Source organism: Dromiciops gliroides, chromosome 2 (assembly GCF_019393635.1).
Source record: "Dromiciops gliroides isolate mDroGli1 chromosome 2, mDroGli1.pri, whole genome shotgun sequence".
Taxonomy (NCBI): domain Eukaryota; kingdom Metazoa; phylum Chordata; class Mammalia; order Microbiotheria; family Microbiotheriidae; genus Dromiciops; species Dromiciops gliroides.
This window is the reverse complement of record NC_057862.1, coordinates 604,631,262-604,652,406: the sequence shown is the minus strand read 5'-3', so window position 1 is coordinate 604,652,406 and position 21,145 is coordinate 604,631,262. Positions and strand designations below refer to the sequence as shown.

Genomic DNA, 21,145 nt, shown 5'->3' with positions numbered 1-21,145 from the left:
CTGGAAATGGCCAATGTAGACATTTGTTTTGTTGGATTATACATACTTGTTACAATGGTTTAGGTTTTGTGGGGGTTTTGTGTGGGGGTGGGGGTGTATGGGAGAGATACAAGGGCTAGCCATAGAGTTCCAAAAAGAAAAAAGAAAAGAAGAAAAAGAGGGCCATTGAAACTTTTTTAAAACACACAGAAGACACTGAAAGAAAGGTCAGATGGAAACACAGACAAGCAGGATAGCTTTGAATGTTATATGTGGAATTGTTGTTGTTGAGTCCTTTCAGTCATGTCCAACTTTTCATGACCCCATTTGGGGTTTTCTTCGTAAAGATACTGGAGTGGTTTGCCATTTCCTTCTCCAGCTTATTTTACAGAGGAGGAAACTGAGGCAAACAGGGTGGAGTGACTTGCCCAGGGTCACACAGTTGGTGAATTACATAACATTCAGTTTCACTTTTTATATTCTTTCCATTTACATTATTATATTTATCATGTCGCTTCTTGCTTCAGTTCATTCTTCCTTTGCTTCTCTGGTTCATAGTCAACATTTTTAGAACATTGTAGTCATTCCTTAAAGCCCAATTCACATACTTTCTACTCCTTGAAGGCTTCTTTGACATCCTCCCCCATCAAAACCCGTTCCCCGTCAGATCTTATGTAGCAACTTATTTTGCAGCTCTTTGATGAATATATTGTGCATGATAGAGATCAATATTTCTGACTCATACTCTGATTAGATAAGTTGTTCCACAATGGCAGAGACCTTTACCTAAATGTTTGCTGAATGAACAAAGGAATGAATGGGGAAAATCTACCTTCCCCTGTAGCAGAGATGCATTAAGGTACCCCTGGGAAAGTGTGTCTGTGGAGATCCTTGGAACAGAGGGTTCTGTATACATTAATACTCTCCAATGCTGCTTTGAAATAAATCAATTTAACCTCCACAGAATGAATGCCTTCCTCAGTGTGACATGTTTTAGGAGGGAGAGACCTCGCCTTTAAATATTTTGGAGACCACCCAATACATTTTGAACTAGTGCACTAGTCGACAAATGATACAATCATCCAATCCAATCCAATAACTATTTATTGAGCATCAGATGTTGCCTAGCATCATGCGAGCACAGTATGGGGGAGGGGGGAAGGATTGCTGTGCTTTTGGTCATTTAACTCCCTGGCTGACTGGTTTTGACAGTTCAGTCAGTGGCCAGGGAGTCATGTCATCCCGTCGACCATAGCAACAACATCCCACATCACTGCACATACAACTTAACACATTCAGCCTTTCCTCACTCCCCTCCACAGCTCCAAGTACTGTTCTTCCGAGAACCTACCAGTGATTCCTTCTCTGTCCAGTTCAGTCCTTATCAAACTAAAATCTCTTATAATCTTATTGAGAGGAGATTTTTGCTCCCAAAGTAGTGAAAGGTGAAGATATCATATGACAAAGAATGAGCGGTATAGACAATAGGTACAATAGGTGTTTAGAAACAGTAAGAGTCACTTTGCTAGAATAACCTTGGAAAAAGCTTCCTATTATATGAGAGAAATGCACTGGGCCTTGAAAGATAGATAACTGATGTGCTAAATGAGTACCTTAGGCCTGTATAGGCTGAAAGGATGAGCAGATAAAATGAAATAAATTAAAATTTATAGATAAGTTAAATGTAAAATGTGTAAGTATAAAAATTACATTAAAATTCATTTTAAAAAATAAAGGCAGTGCCAGGTGCTAGCTTCAGCTTTCTGGGACCACTGATTCCCTGTGGCTACACACAGTCTTCATCTTTCTGGGCCTTAATGTCCTCATCTATAAAATGAGCATTGAACTGGAAAGTCTCTTCCAAATCAGTGACTCTCAAGAAGGTGGATTATTGGCTTTATATAAAGTTCTTCACTTTATGAAGGGGTTTGTCACAAAATACCTTTAAATAAAAAGTTGTTAACTTGGTGTCTATGAACTTGTTTTTTAAAAAATATTTTATGCCTGTATTTCAATACATGTATATTTTCTATTATATAATATGTACATATTTATTATATATTGTATATGTGCATACTGTTTTGTATTACATATTTTGTATTTATGTTTATTATATTATTGTATTTATATATTTTTTTGTATAAAATGTATATAATATATATGTATAATTCTATGTGTATGTGTGTATGTCTCTATACATACATACATACATACATATATATAAAACACCATGTACATTTTATACATTTAAAAACATTCTTCTGAAAAGGGATACATAAATATGACCAAAGGAATCCAGGGCATAGAATAAGATTTTTTACAAAAGACCAAAACGTTTGCTATCTCCCAGTGACTTGAAAATATAATTTTCTATGTTTATTTTAATGTGAAACTCTTCAGTCTTACAGATATTACAAAGTAGTCATTCCCACATGGTTACATTATCCTAATCTCCTCAGCTTCTTTTAGCTAACCAGATTTACCCCCAGAATTAGTTCAATCCTTTTGCTTGCTTAAGTAGTTATTTCAATTGTTCCCTGTAAGGGATTGGAGGTTCACAGTGAACAGAGCCAACCTGTAGGTGCCACTTTTGACACTAAGCAATTTAAAGTTGGGGGAGGGGTTCCTGTCTTTGATAGAAAAGTGTTAGGGTAGAAGTAAACCATGCTAGCTTCTGGTCTTTGGGTTCTTGGAAGGTGGGATTGGTTTTAGGATCTTCATTTCTCTTATAATTGCTGAAACAGGTCCTTCCCCCTCTCGGACTTAATTGCATCTGAATAAATGAGAGTGTTGCTCTTGATCCCTAAGGTGTTTTTTTTCTAGCCTTGAATCCTAGCACATCTTGATCACCATTTCCAAAAGGCCAGAAAGAGACTGAGAGTTAATATTTGAAAGGAAAAGAGGCCTGTAAATTAGTCACTCATTTCTGACCCCCAACACGGTCTCCTTTAGGCTAATGTTTGCTTTTACTTTGTCTGTTTTTCTCTCACCAGGCTGATTAATTGAAATCATTCCATGCTAGCTTTGAAGGTGAACTTTACCTATCCATGACTTGTGAGAGTGATGGACAACACCCACCTGGATAACTGCTGGACATGATGTTTTCTTGGATTGTGACCTTCAGGCGTTATGGGATGGGGTGTGTGTGTGTGTGTGTGTGTGTGTGTGTGAGAGAGAGAGAGAGAGAGAGAGAGAGAGAGAGAGCACCCATTCAACTCACTTCTTTGTGGAGTGTTCTATTCCGGGGCTGATGCATCTGTATTTTCACAAAGTTGGGAATAAGAATGGGAGGAGTCAGACTCCTCAAATATAGGATAGAGGTCGATGAACCTGGAATCAGGAAAAGGAGTGCAAATCCGACCTCAGACACGTAATACCTATGTGACCCTGGGCAAGTTACGTGATCTGTTTGCCTTAATTTTCTCTTCTGTACATTGGGGATAAAAGCAACACCCACCTCATGGGGTGTTTTGTGAGGATCAAATGAGATACTATTTGTATAGCTATGTACAAACCTTAACACACTGTATAAATGAAAGCTATTTAGCAGCAGCAGCAGCAGTAGAAACTGAAGGCATCAACTATACATTTTCAGAGGATAAATGAGAAACTGAGAGAAAGATCCTAGGAAAAACCCCACAACCTTTAAACACCTGGATGGGGATGGGAAGGCTGCTGCCAATTAAGTGCAGACAAGGTTTGCTTTTAACTAATATCCTAGGGGCAGCTAAGTGGCGCAGTGGATAAAGCACCGGCCCTAGATTCAGGAGGACTTGAGTTCAAATCTGGCCTGAGACACTTGACACTTACTAGCTGTGTGACCCTGGGCAAGTCACTTAACCCCCATTGCCCCACACAAAACAAAAACTAATATCCTCACCATCTAGGTGGATGGTACTGACAAAGATAAACATGGAAAAGGGCACAGGGATGGACACAGTAAACTGTGCAAAGGTCAAACTGAGAAGTGGATATATTATTTACAACATGAATATACTTTGTTATACTCTTGCTTTTTTCTCTCCCAAGTGGGGGAATATTGGAGCTTCAATATCATGTCAGTTTCCTGAGAAGCAGAATGAGAGATCCCAGGAAAAGATTGGACTCCAAGCCCCATTTCAGAAACAGAGAACTATGGCAGATGCCAGGAAGTGAACAAAACCTGTATGTTCTCTTCCATTTCTTCCACAGATTTCCTTGATGACGTAATATTTCTGCCACATTTTGTTGTCAGTGCTTGGATAATATTATGAAAGTGTGAGCGGCTCAGTCCTCAATTCAACAATGGGCTGTTTTCTGCACCTTTTGTGGACATTTTAGCATCTGGAATTTGGGGTACATTTGCCAGAAAAACAATTTTTATAGAAGGTGGTTAGGTAAGCCCATGGAACACGTGCTGACAAAAAATAGAGCTGAACTATAATGCTCATAATGGTAGCTTGAATTCCCCTACCTGGGAGCAAGGAGCCTTGTAATAGAGGAAGTAGGAGAAAGAGGAACAAACGTTTCCTCCCCCTCTCCTGGGCACAAGGTCCTCCTTGGGCATGATGTTGAAATAGATTATTTTTTTTGGCATCATCTCACCTTATCTCACTTCCTCATGCCTTTCTTCCCAGGCACTGAAACTGCAGGGACACTGCTCTTATTCCCCAAACTGCTCCAGACTCCCAGATTACCTATAGCCCTATGTTGCACTCTCCCCCAACAACCCCACCCTTACTCTCATTCCCATTCCAGGCACCCCTAAGAACTTTCAGTCCCTCATCTAGCCTTTTCAGTTAGGTTTTAGGAGGGAACAAGTCAACAAGTCATGTCAAAACAACAAGCACTTATTACGTGCCTGTGATGTGCTAGGTACTGTGCTAGGCACTGGGGATGCAAAGAAAGGCCTCCCCAATCCTCCCCCCAAAAGTCTCTGCTCTTAAGAAGCTTACAGTCTGATGGGAGGAGACAACATACAAACAACTATGTACAAACAAATTACACACAGTATAAACTGGAGATAATCTAAGAGGGAAAGCTCTAACCTTAAAGGAAGTACAATGGAATATATTTACACTAAAATCTGAATGTCTGATGGTCTTAATTCTCCAGAAAACATTTGTATTTCCTAAGACCATGTTGGTTAACTCAAATGAATCTCTAACTGGTAGAATTTCAGGCAGTGTAATAAATCAATGTTCTTTCCAAAGTCACTAGTGCTATCTGTTAATTGACAAATCTGGTGGCCTTTTTCCTTCCTCCCTCCCTTCCTTCCTTCCTTCCTTCCTTCCTTCCTTCCTTCCTTCCTTCCTTCCTTCCTTCCTTCCTTCCTTCCTTCCTTCCTTCCTTCTTTCTTTCCTCCCTTCCCTCCTCCCTCCCTCCCTCCCTTCCTTCCTTCCCTCCTTCCTTCTTTCCTTCTGTCCTTTCCTCCTTCCTGTTCTTCTTTCCTTTCTTTTTTAAAAATACATTTTATGTGACAAATATGGTAATGTTCTACATAATTATACATGTATAACCTATATCTGATTGTTAGCCACTTCAGGGAGCGGGGAGGAGAGGGAGAGAAAGAGGGATAAGAATTGGAACCCAAAATTGTAAATAAAAATGTTTATTATAAAAAAATACATTTTATGAATATCTTTTGTTTTTATATCATATATATTTCCCACTGTATTTTTCCATCCAACCCTTCCCAAAGAGCCATCTCTTATAATAATGTGTGAAGGGAGGAAGACAAGAAAAAGAAATTGTACAAAACTAAGCAACATATCAAAAAAGCATGATGTTATATACAGGGTCCCACACCCATGGTCCCCTATAAAGGAGGGAAGGGAGAAGTTATCACTTCATAGTTCTTCTTGAGGGCCAATTTTGGTCATTTTAATTTTTGCAGAATTCAGTTTTGATTGTTCTATACATTTTTATTGCTGTTCTTTCCATTTACATTGTTATAGTCATGGTCTATATAATTGTGGATTTTTTTGGTGAGATAATTGGGGTTAAGTGACTTGCCCAGGGTCACCAGATAGTAAGTGTTAAGTGTCTGAGGCCAGATCCAAATTCAGGTCCTCCTGACTCCAGGGTCGGTGCTCTGTCCACTGCACCACCTAGCTGCCCCCAACTGTGCCACCTAGCTACCCCCTATGTAATTTTACTGGTCGGTGAGTTAAGGAGAGGTCTACCCCAAGCATGTGCATGGGTGGATGAGAAGAATTTGTTCCAACATTCATGAAGGTGGCTGAAACAGGCTCTCTGGAGGGTTAGAGCTTGGTCAGCCATCAGACACCAAGGACATCCACTGTATCCTTGGCCATCACCTGGTGTCTTGACTTTTGTCTTGCTGCTGGACTTCAATGACTCAGGAAGAGAGAGTGGGGCTGACAACTTTGTGCAACTCTGCCTCATTTAAATCCAATTCAGAAGCAAGTCAAGACATCACCCTGTGATGTCACTGGACCTCTTCAAAAACGAAGGATGAACAACAACTGGTTCTGCTCAATTCATTTTGCATTAGCTTCCATCAGTCTTTCCATATTTATCTTTATTCATCATTTTTCTAGCACAGAAATATTCTGTTTACATACTATAATTTGTTTAGCAATCTCCCAATAAATTGGGCTGTTTGTTTCTATCTCTGTTACATAAAAATTCCTCCATAATCTCCACAACTCTCACCTTCAGCCTCTTCTTTCCAGTTATGCTGCCTAGTTCAAGTCCATATCACCCACAACTAGGCTATTTCATATATCTCTGCTTCAGGTCTCACCCCCTTCCAATCCACTTAGCACTGGGCTAAGTACTAGAGATACCAAGAAAATAAAAAACTGTCCCTTCTCCCAAAGGGCTCACATTCTGACGGGAGATACAATATATAGAGAATCATGTCTGGGGGAGACATATATGGTGTTAATGGAAGATAATCTTAGAGAGAAGGGACTGGTTGGGGAAGAAGAGAACCTCTTGTTGAAGAGGGGATTTGAGTTGAGTTTTGAGGGAAGACTTAAAGGAAGAAAAGTACCTGAAGATGGTTATAAATCAATCAGGCAACTAGCATTTATTACGCACCTCCTATGTTCCAGAAGGGGAGCTAGGTGGCATAGTGGATAGAGCACCAGCCCTAGATTCAGGAGGACCTGAGTTCAAAGCCAGCCCCAGACACTTGACACTTACTAGCTGTGTGATCTTGGGCAAGTCACTTAACCCCAATTGCCTCACCAAAAAGAAAAAAGAAAAAAGAAAAGAAAAAGAATGACTCAGACTGAGGGCAGCTAGGTGGCGAAGTAGATAAAGGACCAGTCTTGGATTCAGGAGGACCTGACTTCAAATCTGGCCTCAGACACTTACTAGCTGTGTGACCCTGGGCAAGTCACTTAACCCTCATTGCCCTGCCCCCCCCCCCAAAAAAAAGAATGACTCAGACTATGAGAAATGCTATAGATTTCCATACTTGCTGGATTTCAGCAAGGCATTTGATAGGAGTCACAGCATCCTTATGGACAGACTAGAGATAGAGAGATCAGGTGATAGCTGTTAGGTTGATTCAGAAAGGGAAGAATGACTGGACCAATGCTGACCTGGAGGAAGGTAAGGTATTCTTAGAACAGTCCTGCCCCATTTATATCAGTGACTTGGATAAAGGTACAATTGGTGTGCTTGTCAAATTTATAGATGATTTAGAGCTAGGAGAGATGGCTAATATCCCCTAGAACCAAAATTTGGAAAGATGGAACAATGTGCTGAATCTAATAAGACAAACTTACTAGGGCTAAACGTAAATGTCATGTCACTCCCTCTTCTCTCTACAATCCCTCACTACCTCCAGCTTCAGTGAGGGGTGTTTTGTGCCTCATGGATGAATATTGCACTTGGAGTCAGGAAGACCTAAGTTCATAATCCTTCCTCAGACACAGTCCAGTGACTGGGCAAGTCATCTGAATTCTCTCAGCCTCAGTTTCCCCATCCATAAAATGGGAATGATAATAGCACCTACCTCCCAGGGTTATTATGAGGATCAAGTGAGATAGATAACACATGTAAAATTCTTGCAAACCTTAGAGTGCTTTTAAAATGTCCCTGATTGTTATTATTATTATTAAATACAGTTCAAATGTACATTATATTCGAGACCAGGCAGACCTTTAAATAGTCAGATTAATTGAGAGAGAATAGCAAAGCAAAAAACGGCAATTAAAGCAACGCAATCATTTAAAGACTCCACACATTGACAAATATCCTAGTCCTGAAATACTCTTGCAAGGGGGAGAACTTTTCCTTTTTTTCCTGTGTGGATGGGTGGGATGAAAGAAAGGGGCATCCTTGGTCTGGCTTCAGCAGATGGTGTGAAGACCAGCTTTGGTCTCTTGAATGCAGACATATATCCACTTTGCTGGCTCTAGAACCAAAAAGTTGGACAAAATGCTATCTGGCGTTCAAAGCCCTTTATTACCTGGACCCCTCCTGCCTTTCCAGTCTTCTCACACCTTACTCCCTGATGTGAACTCTTCAGTCCACTGACACTGACCTCGTGGTTGTTGCATAAACAAGACACTCCATCTCTCACATCTGCATGCCTGGAATCCTCTTTCTCCTCTGCTCTGATCACTAGCCTCCCTGGTTTCCTATAAGTGCCAAATAAAATCTCGCCTTCTATAGGAAATCTTCCCCAGTGTCTTCCTCTGTTAATTATTTCCTATTTATCCTGTATATAGTTTGCTTTGTATATATTTGTTTGCATATTGTTTCCCCTATTAGACTGTAAGTTTCTTGAGGGCAGGCACTGTCTTTTACCAATTTTGTATCCCCTCAATTAGCACAGTGCCCAGCACATAGTAGACAACTTATTTGTTTATTAACTGATTGACACCTGGGTTCAATAACACTGGATGTTATTGCAGATTTAACCAATATTGTGCCCCAGTCTCCAAGAGCTACTGTCTGGTTGGGTCCTCTTCACTTTTGCTATCTTTATATTCTAGTAGTCCTACTTTTTATACCTTCTGCCTCCTAGAAGGTGCCCCATTCAAGTCCTTATCTGTTACCACCACTTTGCATACAACCTTCTGGGAAATTGGAGACCAGAGAATTTCCCCCAAAGTGAATAATGCTTCAGGTTGTAAGCATTATAGGAAATGAAATCTTGGAGACTTTATTACTATTTCACCATGTCCACTAACTAAATGATTATGTTTGGGTTCAATTCATAGTACTTATGAATTGCACAGGTATGGTGTGGGAAAGACATGGTTAACAGTTTGTGTCAAAAGGATAGGTAGTTCAAGATAATTCAGAAGTGTGACATGATTGCCAAAAAAAAAAAAAAAAAAAGGAATGCTAGTTTAAGTACTATTAATAGGAGCATAGTATCCAGAATGGCAGTGGTGATGGTCCCATTGCATTCTGCCCAGGTCTGAGCACACATTCTGTCAGAAGCACCACATTTCAGGAAGAACAGAAGTAAGTTGGAATAGGCCCAGAGGAATATGATCAGGAAGACTTTAACTATACAATATTAATTTACACATTCAAGATACGTAAAGGAGAAGTAGTATGGTATATGACCACAGACAAATCACTTAATTTCTTAGTACCTCCCCCCACACACACCTCCAGGTCCCTCAGAACAGATACTGATAGATGCTGATCTATATTAGTGGGTACAGCTTCTATACTGGAAGCTTCCCACAGAAAATGAAATCACAGATCAGGACAAAAAAAAGCACCTTGGATTTTTTAAAGGGTTCTTATTTGGCCTAGAAATGATGTGATGGAGTCATTAGAGTTCCAAGCACAGGTGTGTGGGTAAATGTTTAACACCTGGATCTACACACACACACGCACACGCACACACACACGCACACACATGCGTGTAGGCTAGATGATTTTTTTTCTTGGAACATTTTATCTATTTTTATTTTAAAATAAAATTTAAAAGCTATTATTTATTTATTTTAGACATTCTTATCTTTTTAAATTTTGAGTTCCAAATTATCTCCCTCATTCCAGCCCCCTCCCATACCAACTAAGAAGGCAATCAGCATATCAATTATACATGTGGAATTAACAAAACATTTCTATATTAGACACATTTCCAAAAAAAGCAAAAAAATAAAGAAACTTATACTTCAATTTCCATCCAAAGTTTACCAGTTCTGTCTCTCAAGGTAGATAGCATTTTTTCATTGTGAATCCTTTGGAACTGTCTGGGATCATTGTATTGATCAGAGTAGCCAAGTCTTTCACAGTTGATCATCATTTCAGCATTGCTTTTACTGTGTACTGGAGAAATAATACCAAATGTATAACGGAGCAGCACTGGGCCTTGCAAGAAAACTTTGTAGGTGAAAGATTATCAATAATTTTGGAAAGTAGGTCCTAAATGTCAGTAGGGGATGTAGTCCCTAATCCTATTGCTATATTCATCAGAGAAAAAGGGCTGATTTCTCCCCTCATTTAAGCCATGGTGCTCCATGATCACAAATGAGCAGGCTGATAATGGAATAAGGGGAAGAAGATGATAAAAGATGGGATAAAAGGGAAGAGAGAAGAGGGTGAAGCATGGGTACTTTTGCTTTCTTCAAAGTCATAGAGTGGAAAAAATTGTGGGCTATGGAATTAGAAGATGTAGGTATGACTCCTAAGTCTGCCACTCTCTCACTACCTCTCTATGCCTCTATTTCCCTACCTATAAAATGAGGTATTTTGATTAGTTCTCTTCCAACTCTAAATGACCTTGTGATCCCAAACCCTTGTCCCTCTTGCCCCCTCTTATCCACAGTCTCTAAAGGAGGGTTATCACTGAATGGGAAGATTGGGAGGTCATTTCAAGGCCTGCAGCCATTCATTACTGAAGTTGCAAAGGATAAATGGTCAAGTCCTTGGGCAAGTCATGCCCTGTTTTCTTATCTTATCAAATCAATACAAGTAAAATCAGTCTAAAATTAACATCAAGGGCAACGAGGAAAGGATAAGAAATCATTAGAAAATGGTCTCCTCAAGGGCAGAAATCTCATTTTGGCCTTACTTTGTATACCCAGTGCTTGGCACGGTGAAATCATTTAATAAGCAGGTGCTTACAAGAGGCCTCTGGTGGAGGCTCATTAGCAGCTCAGGAGATGGGAAAGCTTCCCTGGGGGAGGGCTGTAAAGGGCTGGTAGCAATTCATCAGAGGGAGACGGGGGAGGAAGCCATTCTAGGTTTAGGGTAGACGCTGCCCAAGCAGGGACACAGAGGCAAGGGAGCATGGTATTTTCAGAGCTGAGAGCTTCCCGGACAGAAGCCATAGGCCGGAGCAATAGACAGAAGTTACAAAGAGCCGTATCTGGACTTGATGTAAGGAGAAACTTCCTAACAGTGAGAGCTATCCCAAAGTGCAATGGGCTATTTGGGGAGGTAGTGGATTCCTCTGTAACTGAGGTCTTCAAATTAAGGCTGGGTGACCTCTTGTCAGGTGTGCCGTAGTACGGTGGGAGATGAGAAGAGAGGGAGGGATTCTTTTTCAGGTACAGTGTGAACTGTCTGGGAGTAACTGGAGGAGTCACCTGAGGCTTGGCAAGTAGGTGGCACAGGGGATAGAGCACTGAACTTGGAACTAGGAAGACCTGAGCTTGTATCTTGCCTCACACTTGGCTGAGTGTGACCCTAGGCAAGTCACTTATCCACTTCAAACCTTTGTTACCTTATCTATAAAATGGGGATAACAATAGGATTGTTGTAAGGATCAAATGTGGTCCAGTGGATAGAGTACCAGGCCTGGGGTCAGGAAGACTCATCTTCCTTGGGTTCAAAGCTGGCCTCAGACACTAACTAGCTGTATGACCCTAGGCAAGTCACTTAAGCCCATTTGCTTCAGTTTCCTTATCTCTAAAATGAGCTGGAGAAGGAAATGGCAAACCATTTCAGTATCTGTGTCAAGAAAGCCCCCAGATGGAGTCACACAAAAATCAGGCAACTGAAAACATCCAACAACAAGTTCAAGCCTTGATAGACTCCACCTCCCTCAGCTTCCTCTCCCTTCAGGTTGGAGGGCTAGAGGATGAAGTACCAAACTCCTTTCAGTGTCTTCCTTTATTGTAGGAGGCAGAAACTGGACTCTCAGTTTAGTCTAGTCCTCTGCATCTGCAGCTCTGCCAAGTTTCAGCTACTTGTGTCCTTTTGTGTGTTGTCTTCCCTTTTAGACTGTAAGCTCCTTGAGGGCGGGGACTATCTTTTTTTTTTTGTGGGGCAATGGGGGTTAAGTGACTTACCCAGGGTCACACAGCTAGTAAGTGTCAAGTGTCTGAGGCCAAATTTGAACTCAGGTACTCCTGAATACAGGGCCAGTGCTTTATCCACTGTGCCACCTAGCTGCTCCCAGGGACTATCTTTTTATTAATTGTATCCCCAGTGCTGGCACACAGTGGATACTTAATAAGTGTTGATTAGAGTGGGTGATGGTGGTAATGGTGGTGGTAGTAGTAGTAGTAGTGGTGGTGGTGGTGGTGGTGGTGGTGGTGGTGGTAGTAGCAGCAGTAGAGGCACACAGAGTTAAATGACCTGCCTAGGGTCACAAAGCTAGTAAGCATCTGAGGCTATTTTTGAACTCAGGAAGATGAGGCTTCCTGACACCAGGAATAAAAGTATATTGTGTACCTAGTAGCTGTTGTCATTGTTATCCAAATCACTGGGAACAAGGGCCTGTACCAGGGTGGTGAAAGAGGGACTACCATAGATGGGGACGGACATTTCTGTAACACTTCAAGGTTTGCAAAGTGTTTTATGTAAATTTATGTGAGCCTCCTGGACATGATGAAGAGGGTACTGACTCCCCATTTTACAGATGAAGAACCTGAACCTCATGGAGTTTAAGTGACTTGCCCATTGTCAAAGCTGGTAGGTAGCAGAGGCAAGATTAGAACCCAGATCTCACCTGACTCTGAGACAGATGCAGATAGAGGAGATGCTAGAGCCTTCTTCATAGGGTTGGAGCTTTGAGAGTCCATGAGATTGCCAAAGGAAAGAATACAAAGAGAAAATAGAATCGACAACAGACATTTTGGGAAAACCACAGCAAGAGATCTGAAGTCAGTCAGTCAGTCAATTAGCATTTATTGTTTAACATAAATACCCATGCATGTATGTATGTATATGCATTGGACACTGTGTTAAGTGAAGGAAGGTGAAGTGGAGCACAGACATCAAGGAAGCAAATATGTACAAACAGGTTACACACACATATGCATTGTATGTGTATATGTTTGTATATATATGTAGGTACATATGTACATAAATATATCTATAAAGATATACATTACAGATGATATATACCTATATGTATATAGATATACATAAAAGTATATTGCATACCTTTATTTTGTTGTTGTTTAGTTGTGTCTAATTCTTCCTGACTCCATTATTATTTTATTTATATTTTTTTTTGTGGGGCAATGAGGGTTAAAGTGACTTGCCCAGGGTCACACAGCTAGTATGTGTCAAATGTCTGAGGCCTGATGTGAACTCAGGTCCTCCTGAATCCAGGGCTGGTGCTTTATCCATTGTACCACCTAGCTGCCCCATCTGACTTCATTTGGGGGGATTCTTGGCAAAGATACTGCAGTGGTTTGTCATTTCTTTCTCCAGCTCATTTTACATATAAGGAATAGAGGTACACAGGGTTAAGTGACTTGCCCAGGGTTTTCACAAAGTTAGTAAGTGTATGAAACCATTTTTCTTTATTTTGGCTGGTCAAGGAGGGTTAAGTGACTTGCCCAGGGTCACACAGCTAGTAAGTGTCAAATGTCTTGAGGTGGAATTTGAACTCAGTTCCTTCTGAATCCAGGGCCAGTGCTTTTATACACTGCACCACCTAGCTGCCCTTGAAGCCATTTTTGAACTCAGGAATATGAGTCTTCTTGACAACCAGGCCAGGTGCTCTATCCATTAACACCTAGCTGCCCACATTGCTATACACATACATTTATCTATACCTTTTTATTCATGTAGGTATATATTTCAATATATGTATCTTCACATACATATAGGTGTATGTACACATATATACCTTTATATATATCTTCACATACAGATAGGTATATATCTATATACATATAAATGCCAAATGTACATCTTTATATATTGCTTTATGTACATAAATGCCTATATGCATTATTTTATATTATTTAAATAGCTTTATATACATAGCTTCATTTAGAGTAGATATATCTTTACATATGCCTATATGCATATATAATCTTTATATACACATATACCCATATGTATATCTTCATATATCTTTATAAACACTTATCGATATGTATATAAAATCTTTATATACTTATATGTATATCTCAGTACAAGTTTTGTTGTTGCTTAGTCCTTCGTGGTGTAAGGGGCTAAAATTCTAGTGATACCATCTAAAATCTAATGAGTGGTCGCCAATAAATTATAAACTTTAGCAAGAGTATTTAAGTGTTTAAGTATTTATTAAAGAGCATTAGGATCAGAGAGAAAGGTAAAAATCGAACTATTTCTGAGACCCTATCATTCGACCCACCATGGTGAGGTCAGGAACCAAAAAGAGACAGAACCCCTCCACCACCCTCCACTTCCTACTTCGCGTCCTCCTCCCAGAAATGGGAGGCTCAAGTTGATTGGCTGGTAGCCTTGATAGTACCCACAAGCAAACTCTGACGCCAAGGACCTTGACCCCATGGCTTGCCCTCAGAGGCCTTCTCCTCATGGCTGAGCTTTTCTACAGTAAGACTCCAGCAGGTGGCGTCATTCCAATCCTTACAGTGGTCCCATTTGGGGTTTTCTTGGCATATATTGTGGTGGTCCTCATTTTATGGATGAGGAAACTGAGGCAGACAGGGATACCAGTGACTAGCCCAGGATCACACAGCTAGTAAGTATCTGAGGTCTGATTTAAATTCAGGAAGATAAATCTATTTGACTCCAGGCCCAGAGCTCTATGTATTGTGCCACCTAGCTGCCCATACATATAGGTACATCTTTATATACATATAGGTATATATCTATCTCTATACATACATGCACATTTCCATATACACATAAGCATATATACACACATGTACATCACCATATATAGCTATTCATACACATAGGTGTATACAACCTATACATATACATGTAAATTGTTATAGACATATAAGGGTGGGTCTATATTCTCATGTACCTCTTTATATACATATATAGGTATATATATATCTACACACATATAGGTATATCCCTATATACACATACATGTACATCACCATATACATATAAGCACGTATCTATATGCACATGTACATCTTTATAGACATACAGATATGTGTATTTCTATTCACAGATGTATATACAGATATATGTATATCACTATATACATATGTATAGATCTATAGCCATATTTACAGCTTTATATACACATATACATGCATATATAGATCTATATCTATCTACACATACACTGCCATATACACATAAGTGTATATCTCTATATACATCTTTATATACATACACATATAGGTATATACACTATCTGTACATAACCAAATACATATAAGCAAATATCTACATCTTTAGATTTTAGACTGTATACGAGTGTAGAGTCACACAAGTGTAGATTTTAGACTATACACGTGTGTATATAGTCACGCAAGTGACACATGCACACAGATCGACTCTCGGGCCACCCACACAAAGTTGGAGAGCCACTTTAGGGCCGCTTTCAAAAGGACCGAGAAGCCTGTTTAAAGAAGTAGTTGAGGCCGCTCCTGGGGGGTGGGGTGGGGGTGCGGGGCAGAGCTATTTAGAACGCGAAGGGCCCCAGGTGGGCGGGGCCTCCCCGAAGCCTGGTCCCGGCCCCTGAGTCGTGCCCTCCGGGACTCGGAACTTGACCCCGGAGAGCCGTTTCCGCCTCCCCCCGACCCCCACCCAGGCAGGCGGAGGGGCACGCGGGGCTCGGAGCGGCGAGCTGGGTCGCCGAAGGGCCTGGGCCTGGCCGCGCGCTCAGTGGGCTCGGGCTCCAGTTTCCGATCGCCTCGTGGCGGGCTGGGGGGGGGGGGGAGGGCAGGAGGGAGGCCTCTCCCCGGATTTGTGACGTGCCCGCAGGGGGACACCACACAAAGCGGTGCGGAGGGGCGGGGGTCCCCTCAAAGCACCCCCGCGGGGAGGGCCAGGGCACCCAGATGGGACTGGACGGGGCCACCTCGAGGCGCTGGGCAGCCCGCCGGTATTAAAGTGAGCGCCGCGCCGGCGTCGGCCTCGGCGTGGAGCGCGGCGCGGCGAGCCCGGGAGCGCACGCGGCGCAGCTGGCCGCTCTATCTCCGCTGGAGGCCAGCACGATTCCTACGCCATGCCCGGGGCACGCCCCCGCCGGGGTGGAGCCGAGCCCAGGGGCGGCGCCGCAGCTGGAAAAGGCCGAGACCGAGGCCGGGGCTGTGGCAGCTCCTGCAGCAGAGGCGGCGGCAGCAGCGGGACGCGCTGCTCCTGCGAAGGAGGCGCCTGCCGCCGGCCTCGCCGCGCTCGCGCAGCCCCAGCCCCGGCCCCGGCCCCAGCCCGGCTCGGACCGCGGCACTGCGGGCAGCGGCGGCGGCGGCGGCGGTGGTGGCGGCGGCCGCGGCCACGGGAAGCTTTCTTTTGCCTCGCCCGCCTCCCCGGGCCGCGCCGCTCCTGCCGCCGCCGCCGCAGCTCCCGCTGCCGCAGCCGTCCCCTCCGGCTCAGTCTCTTACATCGGGCCCCCAGCCGGGCCGCCGCCCCCGGCCGGGTCTCCTCCACTTCCCCACCGCTCCTCCGATGACACCATCCTCCGCTCGAAGATGGCTACGAAGGGCGCGCACGGCACCCACCTGAAGCTGGAGAGCGAGCTGGAGCGCTGCCGCGCCGAGGGCCACTGGGAGAGGGTGCCCGCCCTCGTCTATCAGAGGCAGAGCATCCCGATCGGTGGCTCCAGCGGCCGGCGGGCCGGCAGCCGGAGCGTCTCCCTCGCCAAGCAGGACATCGGTGAGTCTGGGCTCCCCGGGCCGGCCGCCCCACCCGCGCGGGGCCGCACCCGCGGCTGCTGCTCGGCGTGCTCAGACGGCCCCCCGCCGCGGTCCCCTGGTCAGCACCTCCCCCTGAACCCCACACCCAGCACTCGCCTGTAATTAACAAGCCTCCTCTTCCCTCTCCGAAAACTTGACGAGTTCTGAGGGTCCTCCCAGCACCCCTAAATGCACTTGCCTGTAAGGTACAACTGTTCCCTGCAAATCTGACCGATCCCCCCCTCTCCCCCCCCCCCCGTGCACTTGCCCATAATTTACAACTCTCCTCTCCCGAAAACTGGAATGATCCCGAGGGTCCCCCCTTCCCGAGCATTTCCCCAGTGCCTTGTAATGTACAACTTTTCCTTTCTCCCGCCCCCTCGAAAAACTTAACTGAACCTCCGAGATGATCCCGAGAGTCCAGCTTCACGGACCCCTCCCCCTATAGCACCGCACCCCGCCCCCCCTCCGCATTTGCCTATAATTTACAACTTTCGTCCCTCTGAAAACTTGACGGATCCCTCCGGGGGTGGTGACGAGGGTACCGCTTCTTCAGTCCCTCCCCCAGAGCGTATCCCCCTCCACCCAGTGCTCTTACCTGTAAATTACAACTCTCCCTCCCCCTTTGAAAACTTGACCAATTCCTCTGGGAGGTTCTGGAAGCAATTCTTTCGTTGACCAATCTCTAGTGGTGAGGGTCCCGTTTCATCAGCCCCTCACCTGGAGTAACCCTTAGTGCACATGGCTATAATTCACAAGACTTCTCTCCTCCTCCCGCCCCGGACAGTTGCCTGTAATTTACCCCCCCCCCCCCCCAAACAACAACAACAACAACTTAATCGATCCTTCTTGGAGGGTCTGGAAGTAGTTCGTTCTGTCTCCCTGAGGCCCTGGCCAGGCAGGTAGGGATGGGCGAGGAAAATGAGCAGCTCACTTTAACTTACTAGGAGTCTTCGGGTAGATCAGTCGGCCCGCCGGAGGAAAAAAGCAGTAAGTTCATTCCTGTTTAAAATAGGGAAATTAATCATGCAGTAGGTGCTGTTTTGGATGGTCACTGAAGCGGTTTCCCCTTCCCTTATGCAGTTGAGCCCCTCTGCAGTGGAGTTTGTCCTATTACCCATTTGAGTATAGTTTCTGCCTTAAACGTCTTTTCCCCCCTCCCCCTTTTCCTACTCTGGGGTTATGAGAAAGAGGCGGGGGCGAGTAGAAGGGGAAGGTAAGAGGGTGGGGCAGAAGGAGAGAAACTGAAACATACACAAGTAGAAAAGTTGAAATTGAAAGAGGAAGTTGGCATGTTGTAGTGTGTGTTAAACTGATGCTTTTAGCCAGCTGGAAATTAGAAGCTGGGTATTTGCAAGCCTTGAAGGGAGTTCTTGCTACCCTTCAAAGTGCTAGCCAATCAGTCTTCGTAGCACTTTCCCCCCTTGAAACCCTCAGAAAACGATTCTGAATGGGCTAGCCACCTGGGGAACATTACTCTGTGAACTGAAATGACTCCAAACCAGAACAACTATTGGCTGAAGGACAGTGGTTGTGAATGGGGGAAGGGATGAAGCATTTTAAAACGATTTCCCTCCCCGGACAGCTTCCAGTTAAGCACATGAATAACATGGAGAAAACTTTTCAGACTTGAGTAAGGTTTCATTGCCTTTTCTCACTCCAGAGTCACTGGTTTATATGAAATCGGAAGAGATGCTTGTTTTCCAAGTGGAAACGTTTTCTTGTTCACTCTCCAATGTCTGTATCAGTGTGAGTTCCCCATCCCAGTTCTGGGCTAAAACACGATTGCAGTCCGTAATCAGTTTACTTTTTAAGCACTTATTTATGTTTTCCTTTTTACAGGAGTTGGGACCTCTAGACTATAGCTCCAAACAGAGGCCGGGGCCCCTAAAAATGTAAACGCTTAAAAGATTTGAGCTAAGGTAGGGTCATAAATTTAGAATTGGAAAAAAAACCACATCAGAGAGCATCTAGGGGTGTAGATCATGGTGAATGAGCCCTGTGGCTAGGTGTTGGGAAGACCTGGGTTCAAATTCCACCTAATAAGCTGGACCTGGACAAGTCCTGCAACCCTCCTCTGGTCTGTGTTTCCTCATCGATAACATGAGGTAATTGGCCGTGGTAGCCTCTGAAGCTGCCCTTTTGGCTCTAGGTCTGTGATGATTCTTTAATTTGACAGATAAACCGAGGGCCCAGGAGGAAAAGTGACCCCCTAAAACGGCACACGACAAGGGGCAGAGTAGAGATCTGCTCCCTGGGCTTCAGTTATACTACTTTCCATTTTACTGAGATGGCCCCCAAAGCTGTTTACAGTTTTTCCAGGCCACCACTTTTCCGGGTTAACACAGATAATTGGGAGAGAATTATTTTTGGGTTTTCCCAGGACTCTCAGGGCAGGTTTATTTTTTCCCCCTTTTAGCCCTTTGTTGCAGTCATCAGCACTTGCCTGTCCTGTGATATATGTGGGTTCGTGCCAGGCATTTTTGTACTACCCTTTGCTTCTCATGAGTGAAGTTCACTGCTTCTGTTGTAGAAAAACCCCTGTCTTTTGGAGAGAAGGTATTTATTTTCTGGTCTTTCAGGGCTTGAGGTTTCCTGGATGCTAGTTAGTGACAGCTGGTGTTGCCAATGTTTTTTGTTTTGTTTTTAAGATACTACAACGAGCATTTTCTTAGAAGCTAAGCGAGAAGCAGCTCAGCGTGGAAGGTTTGGGAACTAAATCCAAATGTCTTGGGTTCAGAGGGCTGCTTTACATCCAGGGATTCTTGGTGGGGGAGGGAGGAGGGGAAGAACTGACCCAGACAATGTGGTGTAAGAGAGAAAGTACAGGCTTTACTCATTCGTTGTGTGGGTTTGAATCCAGAATCTGCTGTTTACTACTTGTGTAAAATATCACTTCACCTATGTTTCTTAGTTTTCTTATCCCATAGAATGGTCTTGGACACAGAGGTTGGCCTTGGAATTAGGAGGTTCAATCCCAACCTGCTTGACCTTAAGCAAATCCCTTGACATCCCTGTAAAAGAAGGGAGTTGAAAGTCCTCTCCAGTTTTAAATCTGCTTCTGTATCTGAGATGGACAAGCACATCTCAGAAATATAGTACGGGGTCCTTCCCACTGAATATCTCCCTTCTCTGTGCACAGAATGAATGTAAGGAGCTACCTTGTGACAGCCTTAATGAGACTTGGGGAATTCAGTAAATATTTGTTGAATGAATGAAGCATTTGTTTCCAGGTTGATTTTGGCCAAAACATTAATAAAAAGTCTGTATTGAAAGTAGAGCTTGCCTGGACCATCCCCTCTAACAGTCAGGAGATAGATCTGCCTCTTAGAAAACTCATGTTGGGGGCAGCTGGGTGGCACAGTGGATAATGCACTGACCCTGGATTCAGGAGGACCTGAGTTCAGATCTGGCTGCAGACACTTGAGACTTCCTAGCTGTGTGACCCTGGTCTAGTCACTTAACCCTCATTGCCCCGCAAAAAAGAAAAGAAAACTCATGTTGATTTCAGGCTTTGGGGATGTTTGTACAGCAGCCAGAAAACCTTTTTATCTTAGAGAAGGATGCTGGCTGATTGAGAAGGGAACTGTTTTTTGGACCATCTGCCGTGGGGGTGGAACAAAAGTTGGATCCCACCCTATGAGGGAGTAAAAAATGCCAGCTTGGAAAGGCTAAGAATGATTTCACCGGACCTTACTCTTCCTGAAAACAGACTTTGCCGATGTCAGTGGAGTATGTGGGTTTTAAAAGTGGCACATTTTATTGAGTCAAACTCCAGCCCCACATCACAGAAGCTGAGTCTGAAGGGGCCTCCATAGACATCCTAGTCCTGAGCATGGAATCCCCTGGAGACTACATCTGGGTAACCTCCTGACCTTTGCTTAAAGACCTAGGGGGAGCTCATCACCTCCCAAGGCAGGCTGGGCTATGTTTGGTTATCTTGTAACTTGAAGGTCCAAATGGTGCTTATTGCAGAGATACTGATATTTTTAACATGGAGAAAGAAAAAGAGTGTGTGAACAGTTAGAATGGAATCCAAGAATAATGTGTCAGTTCCCAGCTCTGTCACTTACTTGCCCCCGGGGCTGTGGGCAAGTCATTTATTAAATTTCTTGGAGCAGCATTTTCCTCCTGCATAAAGTGAAGAGAATAATATCTGATCCACCTAACTCCCAAGGTTGTTGTTT

The 21,145-nt window shown here is 43.7% G+C and overlaps 1 protein-coding gene across 1 annotated transcript in view; it reads left to right on the top strand.

Annotated features, from left to right (window-relative positions):
• Positions 1-16,371: 16,371 nt before the first annotated feature.
• Positions 16,372-21,145, top strand: part of TTC7A (tetratricopeptide repeat domain 7A) — a 202,081-nt gene continuing 197,307 nt past the window's right edge. The window contains exon 1 of the mRNA XM_043990192.1: positions 16,372-16,938. Coding sequence (XP_043846127.1) covers positions 16,755-16,938 — 184 coding nt within the window. The 5' untranslated portion in view covers positions 16,372-16,754. The remainder of the gene's footprint in view (positions 16,939-21,145) is intronic.